A 22241-nucleotide genomic window follows, 5' to 3' on the forward strand; every position below is an offset into this window, starting at 1 on the left:
TATCGTAATATCGCATGCAGTTAACAGGAAAGCTGATAGGAACATTTCTCACAAAAGTATATGGGACAAGTTCAGATTTGCATGGTTATTCTTTTCTGTCCGCTTAATCTTCTGTCGTTTTTTTTTTCAAATTTTATCTATTGGGCGCATGAAAAGTCCAAAACAATAGCCGACTAAACATGAAATTATATATTTTACCGTATTCAAAATGGTGAATAGATTTGAAGTTGAGAATGTTATCTACAGCAAAGCATGGCGATCTTCTGCACAACAACAAAGAATGTGTTCCGGGCCTTTGGGTTGGACAAGTCGTTTAGTTTATGCATGGCATCCGAGCCCATGAATGCAGTAAAATGTATGGGCTTGCAGAAAATTGTTGAGAGCTGAACGACCGTGGTGCTATATTACCACTTAAACGAGTTGTCCTTTCTTACAAATAGATGGCCTGTCATAAGCAACACAATTGATGATGAACGCCGGCTTTGTTCAGCGCTAAATATTCAGGATATTTCACTTACTAGAGCATCGTGCTACGGGTGCTAAGAAAGAGCTCAAAATTCCCTTAAAAACGAATCAAGACAGTATGAAAAAAATCGTGAGAAAATCGGTTCTACCGTCGCTATAAAAGACAGCGATTGGAGAACGCAAACGATCAAAAACAATCAAAAATTAGAACATTTTCAGCGTCTTAAACTACTTTAAGTGCTGTTCTGACTGCCTAAGAAGGAAAATGTATTACTTAGAATAAAACATAGAACATACAACATATTATATAGAATAAAAAAAAACTTAACTTCAGCATTTCCACCGTCTACTGGGAAAATATTGCTATCTTATGACGACTAAGTGACAAGTCAATTACGCTCCACTTCACTCTTTCTGCCCTATAGCGCTTCCCTCTGGGAAACTATGAAGAACTCACGTGAAATCTCTAACTATCAAGGACTCGTGGGGAGTTTAGCGCAATCGGTAAGAGATTCCACTGTATATCCACGATGGATCGATGCTTCGAAATGATCGCAGTGCCAATCAAGCGTTTCATCGCTTCGGGGTCGGTAAATTAGCATCAGGCTTGTCCGGGAGGATAAAAAAATACTCACTAGACCCATCGGCTGGCCCCCGCAAGTCACTGTAATAAACCTCAAACGATTCTGAATTGAAGTGAACGTGGGGGCGCATCCCAAGCGCAAGGGTTGATTAACACTTGCACTTTATCCTTTATCCACTTTATCAAGGACATACATAAGTGTATACATAGGACAAAGGGAACAATTTTTCATGTAATTTCTTCCCAACCCAACTCATATAAGATAAGTTTTGAAGGAGCGTTTCATTAAGCACGTAATGAAGATCCAATAGAGATTCAATTGTGCTCAAGTTTTCGTAGCGATAATATTTCTGGTTGTTAGAAAAAAAGAACAATTAGAGGCAGCTGTTTGGAAAGATTTCTTGACCGCTTATTGGAAAGTGAAGAAAAAGTCGTTATCCATCATCCAATAGTTATTAGCTGACATTTGAAACGGCTTAAGTGAGATAAAAATAAATAACAAAAAAAAAACAAAATATGATAAAATAAGTAACAAAGATAAATATTTTCTGTCGATGATGTTTGTTCACTAGTAGTAAGACGAAAGGTGAAATGAATATGTTGTTCTTAAACGTGCTCCTTGGAGCCATTACTGTGGATACCCATCTATCAGCATATTGTGACTGCAGTAATACAATAATAAAGCACAGTAATACAAAAATTGGAATTACCACATCCAACACCTATACATTTAGCACACAAGTCAATTAACGAGGTGTTGCACCAAAAAAAATCCTTGCAGAAATTCTATTAATAGCGATTTCTCGGAAAGACTGCATAGATCCGAGTGAAAAATTTAGAAGCAATTCACGCTTTCAGGAGTAAAAGAAAGGAACTAGTGGAATTGGGTTTTGTCGAGGAAAAAGGAGGAAGAGAAGAACGCGTTGCTTAGAAGGTTTCTCGCATAATTTCATTCACTTGTCAATCGTAATTTCCATGATATTCACCAAATCCAGTAAGTAGATCTGTGCTCAACATTTAATTAACCACAATTGATTGCTAAGCGCGACAAAAAGACGGATAAATATGACAAATGTGCTCCAAATCGCCGAAGTGCAGTAGTAGCCGGTGTAATTATAGTCCCTCAAAAATAGTACATATGTAGCTCAAGTTGTGCGTTATCCGACTTAGACTGTAAAATATTCCAGAAAAAAGAATTTATGGTCTCATTAAAAAACGGAAGACGATGTTCTGAAACTTTTTTAAATTTATAGGACTATTAAGATTTGAAAAAAATATGACGATGCCAAGCACAGAAGGTTTGATTTGTATCCTGAAAAAAGTTATCGCGGAGACTCTGCATACGTTAGTTAAAAATGCTTTAGAAAGACGTATTTCTATCTATCCTATCCTGAATTCGATGATATTTCGAGTGATTCAAAAATTAGTCTTAGTAAAAATTAGTCACAAAGTAAACCACAGGAAGTTTTACTGGAGCTATGTAACTCATAAGTAGAAAACATCTTCTCAACAACATTGTCAGAAACAATATCTTTTCATTTTTCATAATTTTCCAAAATTTTCTACATTTTTTTCTTCGGAATGCTTTCCCGATAAAGTATTTCGATATGTACATTCTTGAACCGCCGTTCTAAATTGTCATAGTATCGTTTTTTGCAATTTTTGCTCTTGTTTCTGCTTTTTGTTCTTATTTTTGCCTTTTTTTACTTTTGAGGAACATTTGATCTACTTGAGCCACTTTTGAATAGCCTTTAAAGGATAAGGTAAGCCTAGTCTTAGTAATACATAAGCAAAAGCCACTGATTTGCACTGGGGACTTTTTTGTTGTTATCACTAGGCAACTGATAAGGTCGACATCGGCTGAAGTGTTAGACATAACGTCTCCGTGTGCTCGTATTACTTACACATCTACCACTGTGTCTCCGAGGAACAATTTAAGCTCCAACACCGATCGACGACGCCGAAGAGTCTGGCGATTTTGAAATTATGCAGTGATTCGACCTTGTTTCGTTATGATTCTTCTGTTCCTATCCCTACTGAACATTTCCATCGCTTCTGAGCTCTCCTGTCTCGCTCATTTTCCTATCAAGGAGTCTGTAAATATTGTTAAACGGTTGGTGGCAAAGTATGCCATTCCGGTAATTAGAAAAGATGAGAATGGGATCGAATGGATGAACAACCTTATCGTGAAGAATAAAGGTCTAGAGGTGAGTGTGTTTACAGTATCCGGTCTATAACTTGAGAAAAACCTACTTTTATTTTGAATGAAGAAATGCCACTCTGCTCTTAAACCTTCTTTTCGTAGCGGTTGGTTTTTCGAATGACCACAGGTCATGAGATTGTCAAAACGGGACTTTTTTAGAGGTTCTCATAGAAAAATTTTTTTGCTAATTTCCAAAGAGTCTGCAACAGAACTGGTTCCAGTCCGATCGATTCATAGAAATTCCCCAATGAACTTAAATAATCGCTAAAAGTTGTAAAAAAAAAAGTTGTGTTATACATATGTGACAGTGAGGAGCAGTTACCTCATCCCGGCAGTTTCAATCTAGACCTTATTGTTAAGTCATCGGCAGATATTTTATGCGAAACAGTGGGAAATAACTACTAACGAGATGGAAATAAATGCATAATAACCATTTCCAGCAAGTAAAGGAAACTTTTGAGTTTTTTTCGTGGTTTACTAACCAAAAAAAAATTGGAACACCAGTGCTTCCGTTCACAATCGTCGTCTATGACGCCGTTTCCAAAGTTTGAGCTCAACTGACTGATCGCGACACACGTTGGAGTAGAGGAAGAGAGATTTGGTAGGGTAGGTCAGGCCAAAAGAAGGTGACTTGCTGCGGACGCGCCGCGGTCACTCGGTTGAACGCCGGCTGTGGTCGCACGTCTGGAGGTATGCACTCAGAATGATACAACTGCTAAGTGGTCTTTTTCTCTCCTGCTTTTACACGCGGGAAAAGGATGATGGACCTTGCGGCAGCTAGTTACCACCCTCGTAGACAAAACACACCGCAAATCATTACCTGCCCTTTTTCGTTATCTTCACGAATATCACGTGGAGAACCACAATCCTACGTGCACTTTCCATATCACTCTTCCCAGCGATGTTTACAATTGTTTGTCCGCACACTTGAGCCCTCGAAAGTGCAGTTTTTTTTATTTTTTGCAGATCGACGGCACGCGTTACTTCCTCAACGACAATCGGCTTCCACCAGAAATGACGTTCTACTTTGGTGACTCATTGATACTCGATTCAGTACCAATTTTTGTGGTTGATGAAGATCAATTGGAGAAATGGAGGCCGGATTTTCCGGATAGGACCTACAGTTTGACAAAAATCAGCCACCAGTGTAGCGTTGGTCAAAGAGCTTGTGGATTAAAGTGTTGTTACAACGAAATGGATAAGATCCAAAAGGTACGACATTTGTGTTTCTCTTGACTTTTTCAGCAGACTTTTCTAGAGACAGCAATAGACCGATGGAATTTTTTAATAAGTAATAAACAGTAATTACTTGCCTCTACATACAGCTAGGAAGAATTAAAGTTCCAGCTCTAATTAAGTCCAATAAAAGTGAATTTGCAAAAGCCACAAAATCTTTTTGAGGAATTTCTAGTGGAAAATTCGTAGTCTCGGTAATTTCTCATAGGAGCTTGCATTATCCAATTGTAGAATTGTAAAGTTACAAAAAAAAAGATATTTACAAAAGCAATATAATTGTACACTTATGAATTCCAAGGTGTTGACAACATCAGAATTTCTGGAAGTTGATCCTACCAGATCAAAAATTATAGCTCGGACAGGAAATCACTCGCTTATCATCCTGGAGCAACGTATTCAGCGTTCTCTTTTATTGCAACGACAAAGTAATAAAAGCACCGCTATCATCACATCTTTGAGCATCGTACAGTGAAAGAATTAGCGGAAAATCCTTTTATTCCTAACTATTTTATTGGAATGACTTCACATGATTGGTTCTAAGTGCTTCACAACATTATGTAAAAAAATATATGAAAATGAAACAAATGAATGTATAAATTAAATATATAAAAGCTCTCGTAAATTTTACGAAAACTTTGGTAGGCGATGGTTTTCCTTCTTTTCTTTTTTCCTCTTTTTTCTTTTTATGAGTGCCAAGCCTTTCCAGGGTTTCCTGGAAACAAGTGCGGGTGGAAACCTAACAAACTCCATGACCTTCGTCTACAATGACGTCATTTATTCGTTGAACTCCAAGCATAACTCCTCATCAGTTAGGTGCTCTTATGCCCTTTCCTATCACGATCTCCTTTTTCGCCAAGCCAATATGGATGGGAAACCTGTAAGTTCTAAGTTTGTGGATTTTTGTGCAGCCTGATAATACCACTAGTATGAAACACAACTCTGCACAGGTTTCCACAATCCATTTCTCTTGTCCGGAAACTTTTTCTTGCTGTGGTCTCACCTGCTTGCCGTCGCCTGAAAGTGCACTTCTTCGAAAACCAAGGAAAGCTGAATGTGAATTACAAGCATTGTTCCGATTGGTCATGACAACTGACCAATCAATAGCCACCACAAATCAAATTCACATTTTTGTTGACATAATTTCATTTCTAGCGTTTTCTGTCAAACTCCATCGTCAAAAGAATGTTCTTCTAATAGCTGGAGCGTTGCTCGCATTCACCGCCTTCGTAGGAGTCACATACATTAACTACCGGTATGTTTTTTGTTCACAAGCGGAGAAGGTCCCGTACAGATGTAACCGAATTGTTGTGCCCTTAACAATGCCACTAGAGCTCTTTGCATTAGAGCAACCACCACTTATCGATGTCCTTTACAATCGGAAATGGTCTCACATTTCGGAGTCATATGACATACGTCATGCAGCGATAATGCCCAAACAAGCTCATAATCACCGTATTTAAAATCACATAAACATATGTACTCTCAAATGACAGTTTGTGAGCCATTTGAAAGTTTGGCATCTAGCCAGCTCATTTATTTGCTCGTTACCACAACAAAACATGCGAAATATTTGCTGATTGGGTGTTTACTGGGTGTTCAGCCATAAATCAAACATGTAAGTTTTGAATTTTGTGTGGAAAAGGAAAACATAGACAAAGGGTCACCTCGATCAGTCAAAGCTAAGAGTTATGAAGTTGGTACAGTTTTAAACACACTTCATGTCGTTGTACACAGCGTTGGAACCTACAGTAAGCATAGGAATTGAAGCTTCTTTTCCAGTGACACCCCTGACAATCATCTTTGTATGGCTGAACTCTGATAGAAAGAAATAATAGCAATTTCCAAAAAAAATCAACTAGACATTACTGCATGACCTAGCGATCATTGCTAGAAGCTGCCAGTGAGTTATCACAACCTCATTCCTAAAAAATGTATCTGGCTGTAATGTGGTATAACGGCGGGTGTAGTGTAGCGGTTAGAGGTTCCGCTTCCTGCACGATCAATCGGAGGTTCGAAACCGCCCTGGTGCTCACCAAACCTTTCCGGGGTCGATAAATTGGTACCAGACTTGTCTGGTAGGATGAAAGCACTGACTTGACACATCAGCTAACCCCCAAAAGTCATTATATAGGCCATTTACCCGTTCGTAGACCTCAAACGATTCTGAATTGAAGTGAGCTTGGGGGCGCATCCCAAGCGGGTTGATCAAAAGCAAAAACTTTATCCTTTATCCATTTTATAATCTTCCGGTCAGTTCACACTCCCCTCCCTAGCAGTTGAAAAAATCTTTCCGGGGAAAAGCGAAACTGAAACTACACACAAGCCGTAGCTGTCATTTTCTAGTTATTGCTGTTACCTGTCGAGTCCTAAGCATACTGTAGTTATAAAGGTCGCTCGCAGAACAACGTACAGTATACCTGCGTAACGAAGTAATTTACATCACTTAATCCACTACTTCTTCCATAACTCTCCTCCCTTCCCTATGTGCAATCATTTCGAAGCAGTAATAAACAGTAATAATGACAAGCACTCGTGTGAATGTAGGCCTGGAAAACATTTCCAAGTCTTTCTGTGTTTTGTCGACAAAGAACTGTTTTGTCGTTAGTTATCTCGCGTTTTCGGTGGTGTTATCACCACCTCTGTGATAGGTAGCTGCTCTCGCATTGAAACTTGCAAATACATTTGGACAGCGGGGTCGACCACCACTGAGAAGGATTATATCCTCGGAAAACTTCCTATGATTATTGCGACAGCATCGTCGTCCAAATTTTAGCAAAATTTAACATTTGAGAAAACGTCATTGACGAGAAGAGTTTTTCAGAAAACAGATTATAAATATGAAGAGAACGAGGATGGAGAGAAAAGGTGGATTGGAGGTTACACTGCAGTTCTTTTTGATAGCAATAGCATACCACAAAATTGAATCGATCCAGCATATGCACCGTAAAAATTTATGCATTTTGTCCATTAGACAGTGCATGAGTGCGTATAAGAAATTGACTATCCTGGGGTCTCTGTGGGGCAATATAAAGTTCTTGTTCTAGGCTACGAGCAACATCGTTCCAATTCTCTCTAGTCCTGAGTGTCCTAAAGAACGGCGTAGGGCTAAAGGCTTTGTACGTTAGTTTTTTTACAACAATTTCAGTTGCAACGCGCAACCCTTGCACACGCGCCGCGCCCACAAGCGAGCGGTGGAAAATCGATGGGATCTCCTCAGCTGCCTATTCATGTAAAACCAATAAATAGGCTGCTGAGGGTACCGTGCGTGTAGAAGGGTGGCGCGTTCTAACGTCTAGTAGGAACTGAGGACTCTTTCAGCGCCGTTTTTCAGGACGATTAGAGAGAATTGTCCTCATTCTCGTAATCCACAACCCAAACCCTTTATTTGCCTACAGGAATCTAAACTTCGTCAATCTCTTGATTTGCTACCTTCAACTTCAGAAGAAAAATCCAAACGATTCGAATTCAGTAGCCAAATACATGCACTCATTATTTACGTTTGGAAGAGCTTTAACTAAATAACAGCGTCTCAATACAGTTGCTTTTGCTCTTTCTGGAACACTGACTGAGATAACACTGAAACAGTGAGAAGAATATTCAATCGGGAATTCGTTAAGATCCATTCCATTGTACAACCGCGACGGCACTTTTTATGAAAGGGTCAACTGCCCAAACCTTGCTGCACTTGTAATACAAAAATGAACTTATTTTCAATATTCCAATGAGCATAATCTGAACTACGGAAGAACTCTCTGCTATTGTGGTGCGAAACGAATCGCAGCGTACTTGCCTGGGAGTAATTCGGCCCACTTAGACGCAAATTGTAATATGGAAGGTCTAAACTGCCGAGAAACACTTTACCCCACAAACGTGGAGGAAAAATTCAAATTTAATGTTTCATAAGAGCATTAAATTGATTCTCTTGTTCTCTTGGTGCAAAATTCTCTTGCTTTGTTTTGAATCATTTGAAAAAAAAACGTTGAAACAACAAAAAGATGCATTTGAAAAACTGTAGGAAACAACAAGAAAAATAGGGGTAATTACTACCATCGAGGAAAAAGTGGCAGAAGGATGCTTAAAAAGGTGCAGTGTGCTAGGGTGCACAAGTCAAGTCAGTATTTTTGACACAACTGTTGGAGTAGGAATACTGTTAAATCTGCCGTGACCAGGCATTTCGGGTGAAATGTAATTGCGGACGCAGTGGCACCCTTATTTCTGGAATTAAATAATTAAATCAGTCGGGGCCCTAAGACTAAAGCATTAGGCTAAGAGAATCTATGTAAGCTAATGTTACTAAGAGAAAAAAGCAGTATAGAGCATCGAGAAATAAGGGCCCCTCTAAGTGGCCAACCCCAGTTACATTTTCCCCGGCATTTCTTTACTTGCTCACCATTGCACTTGTTTGTTCATTCAAATTATTTGTTGGTTTGTTTATTCGTTCTAGAAATCTCAATTCAGAACTTCGACAACCACATCCTTTCAGGACCACCTCTCTCTACTCTTCAAGATCGTCCCTTGATTCCACTCATTCAAGAAGTCGTGTGAGCCGGCAAACAGTTGACACGCAAACGTCGACATCTTCTTTGCATGCTTATGTTGATTCTCGAACACCACTGACTAATATTCATGCTGTTTGATTTCCTAAATTTCTGTATTTACCGTGTCCCTCGTAAGTGCACCATTGAGGATCGCATGATCCATATAATCACAAATTTTTGATCTCTTATCACTATAAGATGTGTAGACGGTGCAGATACCTATATTTACCCTTGTGACAGCGATTTTAGATTTATTTGAGTGGGGGAAATGTTTGTGGGGTAAAGGGATGAAAAAAACAAGAGACAGCAAAAGAAAAAGCTATCAAGATGCTACAGAAGCGCAGCGCAGATCGCTCCGCCTCCGTGAATGATGATGAGTGCACATATGTGGTGTTAATTTGTGGTGTTAAGATAATTTTCAATTGTCCATGTATTTTTTACTAATATTTATTTTTCTGATGCATGTCGTGCCGGGTATAAGCATAATACTAGTATTTTTGTTAAAAAAATATATATGATTGCATCTATGAAGGTAAACAATAAAAATTAAATATTTTGGTTTTTTTGTTGTTTTTAAACCAGCTATTTTGTTTATATCAGAAATAAATTAGTTGCGAAATTACGGGACATTCAAGGCGAAAAAATTATAATGAAACACTCTCCAGTAGAAACAATGGAAGAAACTCACGATGTGTTAAACTTCGAAATCATGGCCAAAGAGCTTCTTCAAAAAAAAAAGAAAAGAAAAAAAGAGAGAGAATTCCATGGTTTTCTTCCCCCGCATCTCTGCTCCTTGATATCTAAAGTAACTTCCGCGAATGGATTCCAAAAGGAGTTTCTGTTTGTATCTTTCATCTTCAACACTGAAGCGTCCTACACTGTTCAGGGAATTCTTTTTCCAATGCACTACGTAGCTTAAAGCTGGTATCTCCAACTCTATTGGAAGCCAGTTTACTCGTTATCCTGAGTGAATTTACTAAAAAAAAGTCGAACTTAGCTGTAAAACTCCATGTACGGATCTATTTCCCATAAATATTTGTAACATTAGGGGCGGGTGTAGCGCAATCGGTAAAAAATTCCTCTGTGGCTTTCGCTCGATTGGAGGTTCGAATCCGCCCTAGTTTCAACCAAGCTCTCATTCTTCCTGGGTCGATAAATTGGTACCAGACTTGCCTGCGAGGATAAAACACTGTCCTGATAAATCAGTTAGGCGGTTATGATCGTCTACGAGAAATTTTTGGAGTTTTTTTTTTTACGAAAAAACTAAAAAAGCGAAGAACGAGGTGAAATCCTGATTCATTTGTGCAAAGGAGATCAGGAATTTCCTGCATACAGAAGCGGCAAATCTCGCTAGTGCATCCGATGAATTCGCATAGGAAGGAGGAAAACCAGTAAACCTCGATGCCGGTAAACTGGTACCAGAGTTGTCTGGGAGGATAAAAACGCTTACTTGATAGATCGGCTGGCCCGCAAGTCATTGTAAGGCTTCACGCTCGTTCATAAACCTCAAACGATTCTCAAATAAAGACGTAGGCGGCGGAAGCGTAGGCCCATTCCCATAAGGAGTGATCAACGAAGTGCACTTTATCTTCTTTGCGAAACGTTGAGGAATGGATCTGACTCAATGCTGCGAATTAGTGTTTTCCGATCATCATCGCTTCGAGGAGGTGAGGACATATTTGTTTCGTTCCCGACAACACTATGCAAATCGACACAACCTGTGATCATCGCGTACAAAATACTGGTGACATAATTGGAGCAAGGTGGCGATTAGCTGAAGGGTCGCGCCATCTGTGCTTATCCACTTAAGACGTATTCATGCTGTGTGCAGAGGCACAGACAGACAATTCTTCCCGTGTACATACGTTATTCGATTCAATTCAAGAGACGTCCTTCTGTCGTCGTCGGCTCAAGGAGTCAAGGAGTTTGACCGTGTAAACCTTGGACTGCTTCTAATTTTCCTCATTCAAACCAGTTTAAGGAACCCATTTAATCATGCGAATATGTAGCTGTTTGGTAGCCGGAAGAGTGTTCGGATCTTATTTGCTTCGATCTCCAGCGAGACCTAATTGGATAACTGTGGCTTACATACATATCCCAATCGGAATACGCTAGTACTGTGCAAGAAATACCGTGAACTTGAAAATTGGATTCAGGAAACATTTCCTCGACCTACTATCGATTTCAACGTCCATCGATACACTTGAATATATTAACTGACCTGCCTGTTTGCTTCCAATTCTGGCTCATTTCTTCCTGCTGATTTTCATACTCTCTTGCAGACTTTTTTCCAAAGACATACCTTCTTAGCCTTTGAAGGTGTGCACTCCATTCTCAATCTCATTAATTACTACTTTTCCTCTACGAAGGTCGGAGATATCAGTTTGTGCTTCTGTCTTCCCTTTCCTTCCGTGACCAACACCCACATTCTTATTTATTTTCCATTCTGACTGTTTCTTTCTTGATCAGACATAGATCAAATGAAGTGATAGGTAGTATTCTTACTTCAGCAAGATCCTTCCTACCTGGCCGTTGGCACGTTGGGTTACGGTATCCTTCTTATTCTTCCCTCCAATAAATTATGGAGCACTTTTCCAATTGTTTGTCTCTCTGTCAATTTGTTTAGCTGATTTTGTCTGTTTGTGTGTGACAGTCGTCGATCGCCGGGTTTGTGGGACCCTTACTAACGCCTCATTACCTCACATTATTGGCGGGATGTTAACCGACAGACGGTTTGTGCTCTATTGCGCGTGCGTTTCTGGCGATCGGCGGTCTTTTGAGGTGGATCTGGTGTAACTGCCACCTTTAACTGCTTCCTCAAAGAAGAAGATAGCTGAGTTTTCAAATAGCTGACTTCGTATTGCACCTACAATGACAAATTGCTTGATTTTTGATAAATGGATTCGGGAACTTTTTCCAGATGCGTTTCTTCCCCTCAACACGCCCGGCCACATTTCGACCCACGCTCGATTGGCCATCACCTTGAGTCTCCCGCAGTGTTGCTCAATAGCGAACCCATCTGCCTCCTCTCCTCAACAGGCCCTGTCCGAGGACATCTTGCGCCTCGTTCTCTCCTCCCCAATCAAATACAATCATCGTTTACATGCTAATCAACTGTGAACCAGACATATATGCTGCGCCAGATACGTGTTACTTCCTCCACAACGTTGCTAAGCAGGCTTTTCGAGTTGAATCCTTGAAAAGTCATCGACCTTCACTGCTTTTTACGTAGGACTCGTCTTCTAGCAGTGCCTTGCAAACCGCTGGAGGATATGATGCCGACATGTTGTTGGTGGCAAAAGGGCAGTTGACGGATTGACAACTCTCTGAATCCTTCCGACACGCCGCTTCAAATGCCGTATTCAAACTGGCGAACGTCTCGGAATGCTGTTGTTGTGGAAAAGTGCTCTTTCGTACACTTTGACGTAAGAGACATAAAATCGCCTTATGGTTACGTTTCAATTTCGACACTTATGCGCATGCTGAAATATTTCCCATAAACGACCTAACTGAGTTTTTTTTCACGGCCCTACTAAGCCAAGAGTTGAAATTATCGATTTTTGTGCTGTTTCAAGTAACCAGTGGTCAACGGTGGTGAGTTCTCCATACCCCCTCCCCCCACCCCTTCCTCCCCTCCCTCCTTCATCTCCATCTTCCAGGTCACAGCGAATTCCAGGAATTCTTCCATGTATGTGCCGATAATCACGCAGGAAGATTCGGCATGAAACAGTAATTTTCCTACATTATTACACATGTTTCTGATTGAAGGTGAATTAAATAGGCAAATAATATAAAATATAAATAAAAGTCGCTTTGAAAATGACCATGTTAAAACATTTGCAATTATTTGATCCCTTTTTCTAATGCGTAAATAATGCGACGGAAAACAGGACAATGCTGTTGTCCTGATTTTGAGACCTACAGTATGTGCAATTAAATTTTTCGTCATATAAATGTACCGTAGCACCAATAGATGTAAAATTATCGGTAGCACAGTATAGTTAAACGTTAACGTTAATTTATTTATTTCTCTCTTTAACGTTGTTATAGAGAGAAATAAATAAATTTTACCCTGAGACCTCAGAAAAAAATAACACACATCTCCCAGAAACCTATCATATTTCCATTTCACGTGAAAATACGGTATCTTTGATAGGAACTTACTTTTGTTGATTATTAGATTCTCTTATTACAGTACCGCAACTCGCTGTGGTGACCGTTAGAGTAACACTATGCTTTTATGACGTATGTGCGCCTCTTTTCAGTTTATCCGCCCCTATCGTATATCCGACCAGGATAATTTGTCAACGTCGAACCAATAGCGGTCGGTTCGCACTCGGCAGCCTTATGGCTCCGTTCTGCAACGCATGAATGCTATGCAGTGCTTCGAGGAAATTCGTTAGAAATTTCTGGAATAGCCCTTTAATTCACTACTATGGATATCATCATTGGTAGTAGTTCGTGTTACTTTTTTCTCTTAACTAAGCGTCCCTTATTCCTCATTTCTCCACATTCTTTCTTTATTTCTCCCAATTTCTCATACTTTGTAGGAATTATGTGTTAATTATTTGCTAAACAAATCCGTCCAACATACGTGAGGCGCTTGTGAAAACCTCGAGGGAGGTGTCGGCTGGTCCTTTGACGCTCGCGCTGACTGGCGGCATAGCGGTGTCGGCTCCCTTAGAGGCGTCAAATTTAATCAAACACACAATGGTGATAGAATCTCTCGTTGTCGTTCAGCTCACATATCTCATAACACTTGAACACGACCGCCTCGTCCACACGAGCTGAACGATGTCGTCCAGTACCGTTGCATTCGTGGAAAAACCGCGAAATGTCTCGAACGTGTTGTCGCGGATCCGTTAACACTGTGGTTTTCGTCGTTGCTCGTCATTGGTTTTCTTTGGATTTTTCTCGTTATCTCGATCTCGTCATATTCGTATTCAATCACATTTGCTGGTGCTGGACACAAAACGGCGAAACGAAGTGCTCATACGCATTGCTGCTCGCTCATGATTTCACGACTGATCCTGCATTTTTCCCTCCAATTTCTCAATTTTACTTTTCATTGCCTTCATATTTTCTGGAACACAAGAGTCCCAATTACATCACAGAGTTCGCTCTTCCCTAATCTTTTGTTGAACTGAAGAAAATCAACTGAAAGGGGCACTGACGAATAAAATATGAAAATTGGAATAATTGAATAAGAACAACAATTTTTTTTTTCATAGAAGAAAATCCCAAAAGTAAGCATGCAATATTCATCATACGTCTGTCTTACTAAATCTCAAAGTGGTCATTTCTTTTCTATAAGTGATTCAGTACGAAAAGAACTATTCTATATAGTCCAGTTCCATGATTATTCCAGATTCCTAGGAAGAACTCGATGATACCTTACTGTTATTGTGATGGAGAACATCCGGTCACATTACATTTGAGGTTTTCTTTCATTTTTTTTTAATCTAACAACTGTTCATTCCATTCTGAATGGATGTGACCTGTCATTTACATAGAATCTCCATAATTGGTTGCTAATATTCAGGTCTTTTTAAATGTACACAAAATCCTTAGCTATCTGATCATTCGGAGTAAATTTTATGGTTCATCTCCTGTAGATGTCTTCAATCAGCTCAGACTTTTTCAAAATGGCAGATTTTCTTCTAAAATAAGACTTTTTTAAAATATTTTTACAGGAATTCCATCGAGTTTTTCTTTTCAATTTTTGCCTCTCAACTACCGTATTCATTTGGAGCACCTAATCAAGCAACGTTTCAGCTAATATATCTACTACATATTCATGTTTTGCATATCAACGATTTATACTATTTATTTAATTGCGTTATTTTTATTTATTTATTTTATTGACATATTCAAAAGTTTCAGCGCCTTTCTCACTCATTTTTCCTATTAAATTAAATTTCATATGTTTTTCCATTAAAGTTACAGGAAAAAGTTTATATGAAATTCTCTCAAGCGCAGATTCGTATTTTTAAAATGTTTCCAACCTAAAAATAGAAGCTGCATTCATTCAAAATAGACATTATTATGGGTATTTCACTGTATGTACGTTCCAGTGAAATCAAATACATCTTCATACGGCGACATAAAGAAGTTTACACACACGTGCTACTCCATGTAAATATAGCGAATAGTACGTACGGTGATGATTCCTCTTCGCCAGCGAGCTGATTAATTCGATTGTACTTCCATTGTCATTCCGAATTCTGCCGAATCACTCAGTTTTCAGTTCCTTCTCAGCATATTTCTGTATATTACATATACATTTCCTATTTCTATATTCATATATTATATATTACGTTTATATTTATACTTGTACTTAATTTATTAATATTTTTCTATTCAAATCTGTCTTTATATTATAGCATAGTTCTTATTAAAATAACTACCCAGAGAATCTTAGAAAAGATTTTTATGAATTCTCCTGAAAATTATTGAATTGTTCTCGGAAACTGTTGCCAGATAATTAAGTCCTGAATCCTTCCGTCGGAATGAAGTCTCACACTTCATTAGAAATAGAGTTATATGTAGGTGTCAGCGTTTATAAATAGTACCTCCTATCAAATTTTCCTAACAAGAATATCTATCTTCTTCCAAAAAAAAATCAAAAATACAATCATATTTTTTTCATCTACTGTAGATCATGGGATCATAAGCGGTGGGTATTTTAATGAATTTTTGTTACTTCCACAACATTTTCCTTCTGAATAGCATGGAATGAGTTGAGAAAACGGTTTTGTAAGTATTTAAGTTAATTTTTCTCACTTAAAGATGGAACCCGTGGAACATTTTAGCACAGAATTGTTATGTTTTCCGTGGAGAGTGCATGAAAAGTAGTAAATTTTAATTTTATTTTTATTAGTGGTTGCCATTACCAATGAAGGAAACAATACGACGATTGATAATGACGAACCTTTGAAAGAGTGTCAGTCATGGTCAGGATAGGAGTTTTGAACGATCAATAGTTCTATCATACATATTTCCAGCCAGCTACTTAGCTGATTTTCTTTTCACGTCCATTCATTTCAATTTCTTCTTGGATGATCAGTCGATGCACGAAATGTTATACAGTTCCCCTATTCCGATACGATTTCTCACGATTTCTTCGGGCATGGTCGTGAAATAACAGCTTTTCTCACGTTGGACACATCATCTAAGATACGAAAGTGCCGCGTTTAGTCCTCCTACATATATTTGGAGAATGCCGTAGTTCTCGAACGCTAAGAAATAACGATATTGGCGGGAAAAATACTAGTGAAGAATAAATAGAGAAAAGAATATGACGTTTACGCGGAATAAGTGCACCAAAACTAATTCATTAATCCTCACTGATAAGGAAACAGCAAATGTATCAATGTGTTTTTTTTTCTTTTTTTTGCTATATAACAATTAAATTAATTAATTAAAAGGCCTAGCAAAAGGTACTTAGGCGCAGAAAGCACTAGAGCTTTTTTAAATCAAATCTTATCTTGATCGGATTTTTTTCAACACTTGGGGCTAACTCCAAAATTCCCACCACGGCACCCACGTACACAGACGCTGACCTCGAAGCAATCTCGGGTTCCCTGCTGGCTCTTGATTATCAAAGAATATCGAATGCATTTACCAGTTTCTGTTTGAGGTTTAAGGCCATCGAGTCCGTCCAAACCCGATGGCCTCAGACCGTTTACAACCGCATGCGTTGAAACAAATCCAGAAAGAGTAACAGTTTCCAAAAGAAACCAAGTTGTGCACTGCGTATTTATTTGTTCGTTTTCTTCGTCACATACACACACCAATGCTGAACCAAAAAGAGAAGACACACTTTGCCCGAGTAAGAACATTTTTTTTAGAAATGGGAACGCAATTTCTTGTCAGTGAAATCTGGTATTGGCGCTGAAATATGGCACTGGCTTGAATAAATTACAGTTTCTCGCTTCAAAATGGATTATTTCGTTTATAAAATCACCAAGGACCTCCTAAGTCTACAATAACTGTGGTTTTGTGAAGTCGACATAGAATTCAATCAAAATTTTTCCACAGTGCGTCTCGAAATCCATGATGTCGCCTTTTTTTGCATCCGCTCACTTGCTGCATAGTTTCCCTTCACTTCTTCCATGAATTCTGCACTAACCCGTTGACGACAGACATACCCACGGGGAATATTGTCAGATTTTGCATGGGAGGATTTTGAAGCGGCTAAAAAAACCTGAGTGAAATCCAGAATAGCTGAGGAGTGCATAAGTTTCCAGCGGCAGTGGTTTGTCTAAAAACGTGCATTGCAATGGTTATGCAAAATTTTCCCTTAAATTCATAATCATACAGTAACCTTCCTTCTTCCGTTAACTTTACCTCCTCCAAAATGGCACCTGTACTTGTAATTATCCCTACTTAGTGATGATTATACAGTAATCTTCAATAGGAAGGTGTGACAAGATTGCGCAAGCAGATATCGAATACGGTCGTACGGATGGTTTAGACGAGGCCGACAAGTTATTTGGACTCTATAAACAATAATTGATTGTTTTGGGGAATGATTAGGTTACAGTACGCGCATACTCCGTAGATCCAATAGATCCTAGTAAAACTCGTAATCATATTTCTTTGCTACATTTCTAGCACATTCTGAGCATTTTTCTAGGAATTCTGAATATAATTTCATCGAATTCGCTACGGCTTGTTTTCTTGGCAGGACTGCTTCACATAGTAATTAAAATTCCTTATTTGCTATAAAGCATGGGCTGATCAAACTTTTTCCTTATTGGGTTTTCCCAAAAAAGAAAAAACAATATCTTACAATATCAACAACACCTTGCACAATATTCCTCCTCTGTTTCTTTCTTTTTTCCATCTTTTTCTTTCTGATTTGTTACTACATCACAAAGCAATCATAATGATATCCGAATGATGGTAATAATCGTGGATTTTACTTCCTAATAATTCCGTTATAGCTGACGATTGCTTTCTTCTCCCGGGACTCACCGGCTCACCATAGATTAAGGTTAGTTAGCATAAGCAGCTACGGTAACGTTCAGTGTTGTTGCGGAATTTTCCGGCCGATTTATCTCAACTGCATATTGATAACTGCGCGTCGACTACCGTATACCAATCTGGGGGTGTAAATACCTTCGTAAGATGGATAATGTATGCCGGAGTACCTGCGAATATTGTCGCCTGGCGCTAGACCCTCATTTCGTATGTAAACGACCAGTAAGACTGACGCTTGATGTCGCACACATGCACAGCGGGACCCCGGTCCACATCACGGCAGCGAATGGCGTCGCGTTGACAGGAGAAGTGAGATGGTCTCGATCCTGTGCAAAATATTTCTAGGATGAAAAAATGCTCTGCGGATTCTATTTTCCCCGCATATATTTGCTAGCGATAACACAATTGACAACATCGTTCCTTTAAAAGTTTCCAGAAATTTCCTCATCATCCTCCTTCCGTACTTTCTTTCATTTACCTCTCCATAATCTGCTATTTGACGTTAATCCTATCGTTGCAACATTTTCATATGCAATTTGTGAACTATTTTAGAATTTATAGTAGTCCATCTATGTTCAGCAATTATGGAAGGTACGGTGGCGAAAAAACCGCGAGTTTGGAATCCAGCAGTTGACACCGACGTCGTGAAGGATAAAATAGCTGCCGAACCGCACCAGTCAGCGAACGCGTCAATCGACTTTGCACGGGCCCCTAATCCAGCAATTCCACTTCTAATTCAGGTAAGCTGTGAATTTTCATGGGAGTTCATGGAATTTTTCATTCATGGGATCTTGTTGCAGATGTTTCACCTACATTCTGCATTTTTTCTCAGTCATAAGGCCGATCTTCGAGAATTTTCACTAGTTTTAGTTCTAGTTCTAGTGATAGATTTAAAAAGTTTACTACCGTACCGAGGCACCGAATATGAATCGTTTAGCGTGAGAATCCGAATTTAAAAGTCTAAGGCACGTATCACCTTCTCCAGGCAGCGAAATTTGTTTGATTTTTTTTGAATTTAAAATTAGTTATGCTTTGTTATAAGGATTCATATCTCCTTTCGATTCAGTAAGAGAGGAAGCATGTAGATCAATCTCACAAAAAAAGTGGTGTCACTGGATTTTAGCAGTTTCATACTAGATTCTTAGATATCACACTTTTTTCTCGCCCTTCACTCTTAAACTTTTGAAATCTACATTTTGTCTATCAAGAAGGAATCAAAGGATTCCCAGTGGAAGAGGGAAAAGTGTTGAACTGATTCTCCTCGTCTTCCTGTCATTTTTTTGGTTGAATTTCTCTTTCAGAGGGGCTGGTGTAGCACTAGGTAGGCGGTTCCGCTGTAAGAAGGAAATCAAACTTCCCTTCGCACTAGGTAGGCGGTTCCGCTGTTAATGAGAGATGGATTGATGGTTCGAAATCCACCAAAACCAACTAAGCTTTTCATCCTTCTATGGTCGATAAATTGGTTTCAGACTTGTCTGAGAGAATAAAGCACTGAGTTGATACATCCTACAAGTCACTATATAGGCTAGACACACGTTCGTAAATCTCAAACGATTTTGTCTCGAAGTGAACGCGGTCGCGGATCCCAAGAAGAATAACACCAGACAGTGTCCTTTTATCCTCTTTTCAGTATGAATATAGTCGTATTTTCAGAACTACTTCCACCTAGCTCGAGTTCAACAACAGCGAGTTGTCGAAGAGGCAATGCGGCGAGGTCTTATGCAACCATTTCCGCTCCCAACAATGCCGCCAATGTCTTCAAGGCACCCTACGGTCTCAGGAATGCTTCCTCCTTCACACGCTATGGGTGGGTTTAGGTAAATTTGTTATAAAAATACTAACAAACATGAACTAAGCGGGAGATTTCTAGGACCACTTCTTCCCTCCTCCACAATTCCACCTACGCCACCGAATTGCACCGTGAACCCGTTGGTGCAATCCGCATTGGGTGTAACTGTCGCCAGCGAGAACTGTTGCGCTGTTTGTGGTGCAGCGTTCCGACTTACGGCCGACCTCGTTCAGCACATGCGAAATAATCATCGAAGAACGCGATTCAAGAGGAAGAACGAGAAATCTTTTGTGTAATATTTTTAAACGAAAGAGGAAAAATCCGTGTCGTAACTTCTGGATATAGGCATATGTGTGCTGCAATTTCTTCTTCTATTGAAAAGTTAATACGAATTACTTTGCCAAAATGAAGATATTAAGAGTTTTCCAAGTGGTGGAATATCTATCTATCTGTGGATACCCTGTGATAAGTTTTGTCTATTTTTGATGTGTTTGCATGAAATCAAGACCTTATTTTTTCTAATATTGTGTGTTTCACCAATAAAGATGTTAACAAGTTGAATCTACCGTCATCCTTACCTCCTTTCCTTTTTCATTCCAGAACTCGTCTGTACATCCTTATCAAGGTCCGAATCAAGGTTCAAAGCTAATACACTTTGAAAATATTGTACATTTTTGCACTTAGACCTCAATGAGCAACTACAAAATTCTATGACATATTTAGGAGAACTCGATTGCTTTCCTGTAATTTGTGTTTTAAAGTAAGTTAAGTTGTTTTTAAGTAAGTAAGTTTTAAGTAAGGAGGATAAAAACACTGACCTAAAGGCATCACCCCACGAATCTGAGGTGGTACGGATTTCAGGTGGAGTATTCGTATGCGGGATAGTAGATTATGGAGAGGGGATGATTCCGTCCATTTCTTCCTAATTGCCGTAAAAAAAACGGCCCGGAGGATGTGGCACGTGCACAAGGCTGGCGCGCTCCAATCGAGCTCATTGTAGGAAATACTGCGCCGAAACGCTCGAGGCCGTATCTTCCAGGCCGTTTTCTACGGCAATTAGGAAGAAGCGGACGGAATCACCCCTCTCTCCATAATCTACGATCCCGTATACGAATACTCCACCTGAAATCCGTACCACCTCAGATTCGTGGGCGATGCCTTTGAAGGCAGCGTATCATGATTTTGACGTGTTGCGAAACCCATAGCGAAAGCGTAGCGTTCGGGTTCGGGTAGATGAACTCAGCATGGTTCCGCTCATCTCCGTCTAATTGTCGTAAATAAACGGAGTGGAAGAAGCAGGTCTCTACGACAATTTCAGTTGCAACGCGCCACCCTTGAACACGCGCCGCATCCAAGTGCGTGCGGACGGAGATCAATTATGTCTTCTCGCCTCCCTATTTGAGTGGAACCAATGAATGAGCTGCTGAGGGGACAGGAACGGGACCATATGTAAAAGCGAAACATCAATATAATATCTGAATCAACTCTACGGTTTTGCTGTGGGTCCCGCACCACCCCAAAACCGTGATATAGTTTTCTGTACAGAGAAGAAGTAAGTTTCACCTTTTATTTCATGAGTGTTTTTGAGCTTCGGTTTTGGGTTTTATTTGTATGTGTGTTTTGAGTCCTACAATTTCCAAGACAAAATAGCTCTAATCTTGCAGGCCTCCACTAGTTCCAGAGAAATCTGCTACTTTGAACTTTTATCTGCTACGAACCTTTGGAATAGAAAATAGCGAACGTGCCTTTCTGCCAGGAAAGTTTATATGTGTGCGTTTGGCTTCCCTAAAACTCCTCCTTCCTCAAAATTTTTAATAAAATGCTTAAAATAAAAAGGGAGAAAGAAAAAGACAAGAAACACATGCTTTCAATTTCACTAGAAATTCGACTCTGCAAAGCTCAAATTCCCAAACAAACTCAAAAAACTAGGTTCTTTAAATTTTATTTCCTAGATTCAAGAAAAATACTATACTTCAAGGAGGAGTAATGGGTGTAGCGGGTGTAGCGCAGGCGGTGAGAGGTTGCTGTGACCGCACGGTCGAATTTTCGAAACCGCTCTAGCGTTAACCAAGCCTTTCATCCCTCCGGGGTCGATAAATTGGTACCAGACTTGTCTGAGAGGATAAAAACACTGGCTTCATGCATCGGCTAGCCCTCGCAAGCCATTGTACAGGCTAGTTACACGTTCGCAAACCTCAAATGATTCTGAATTGAAGTGAACATGGGGGCGCATTCCAGGCGGATTGATAGCGCCAGACACTTTTTCCTTTATCCTTTTTTGAAGGAAGAGTAAGTGGTCTAAAACTCCTCGATAAAATCGCTAGCGGCTATACTTTCGTACTAAACAAAAATGGTCAGATGTTTTTTTTCTTCTCTTAGCAGTCAATATCTTATCTGTTGACCTATGTATTGAAAGCAAACACATCATTGGTAGCATGTGTA

The 22241-nt window shown here is 39.5% G+C and overlaps 2 protein-coding genes across 2 annotated transcripts; both read left to right on the forward strand.

Annotated features, from left to right (window-relative positions):
• Positions 1–3060: 3060 nt before the first annotated feature.
• Positions 3061–9124, forward strand: RB195_002812 (uncharacterized protein; the record flags this gene model as incomplete). Its single annotated transcript, XM_064200233.1, has 6 exons — positions 3061–3255; positions 4218–4463; positions 5194–5364; positions 5435–5540; positions 5640–5739; positions 8971–9124. The coding sequence occupies 6 exons, from the start codon at positions 3061–3063 to the stop codon at positions 9122–9124; spliced, it is 972 nt and encodes a 323-aa protein (XP_064056114.1).
• Positions 9125–18594: 9470 nt separating this feature from the next.
• RB195_002813 (uncharacterized protein) lies at positions 18595–20095 on the forward strand (the record flags this gene model as incomplete). Its single annotated transcript, XM_064200234.1, has 3 exons — positions 18595–18750; positions 19664–19817; positions 19881–20095. The coding sequence occupies 3 exons, from the start codon at positions 18595–18597 to the stop codon at positions 20093–20095; spliced, it is 525 nt and encodes a 174-aa protein (XP_064056115.1).
• Between the last annotated feature and the right edge of the window lie 2146 nt (positions 20096–22241).

Source organism: Necator americanus, chromosome IV (assembly GCF_031761385.1).
Source record: "Necator americanus strain Aroian chromosome IV, whole genome shotgun sequence".
NCBI lineage: Eukaryota > Metazoa > Nematoda > Chromadorea > Rhabditida > Ancylostomatidae > Necator > Necator americanus.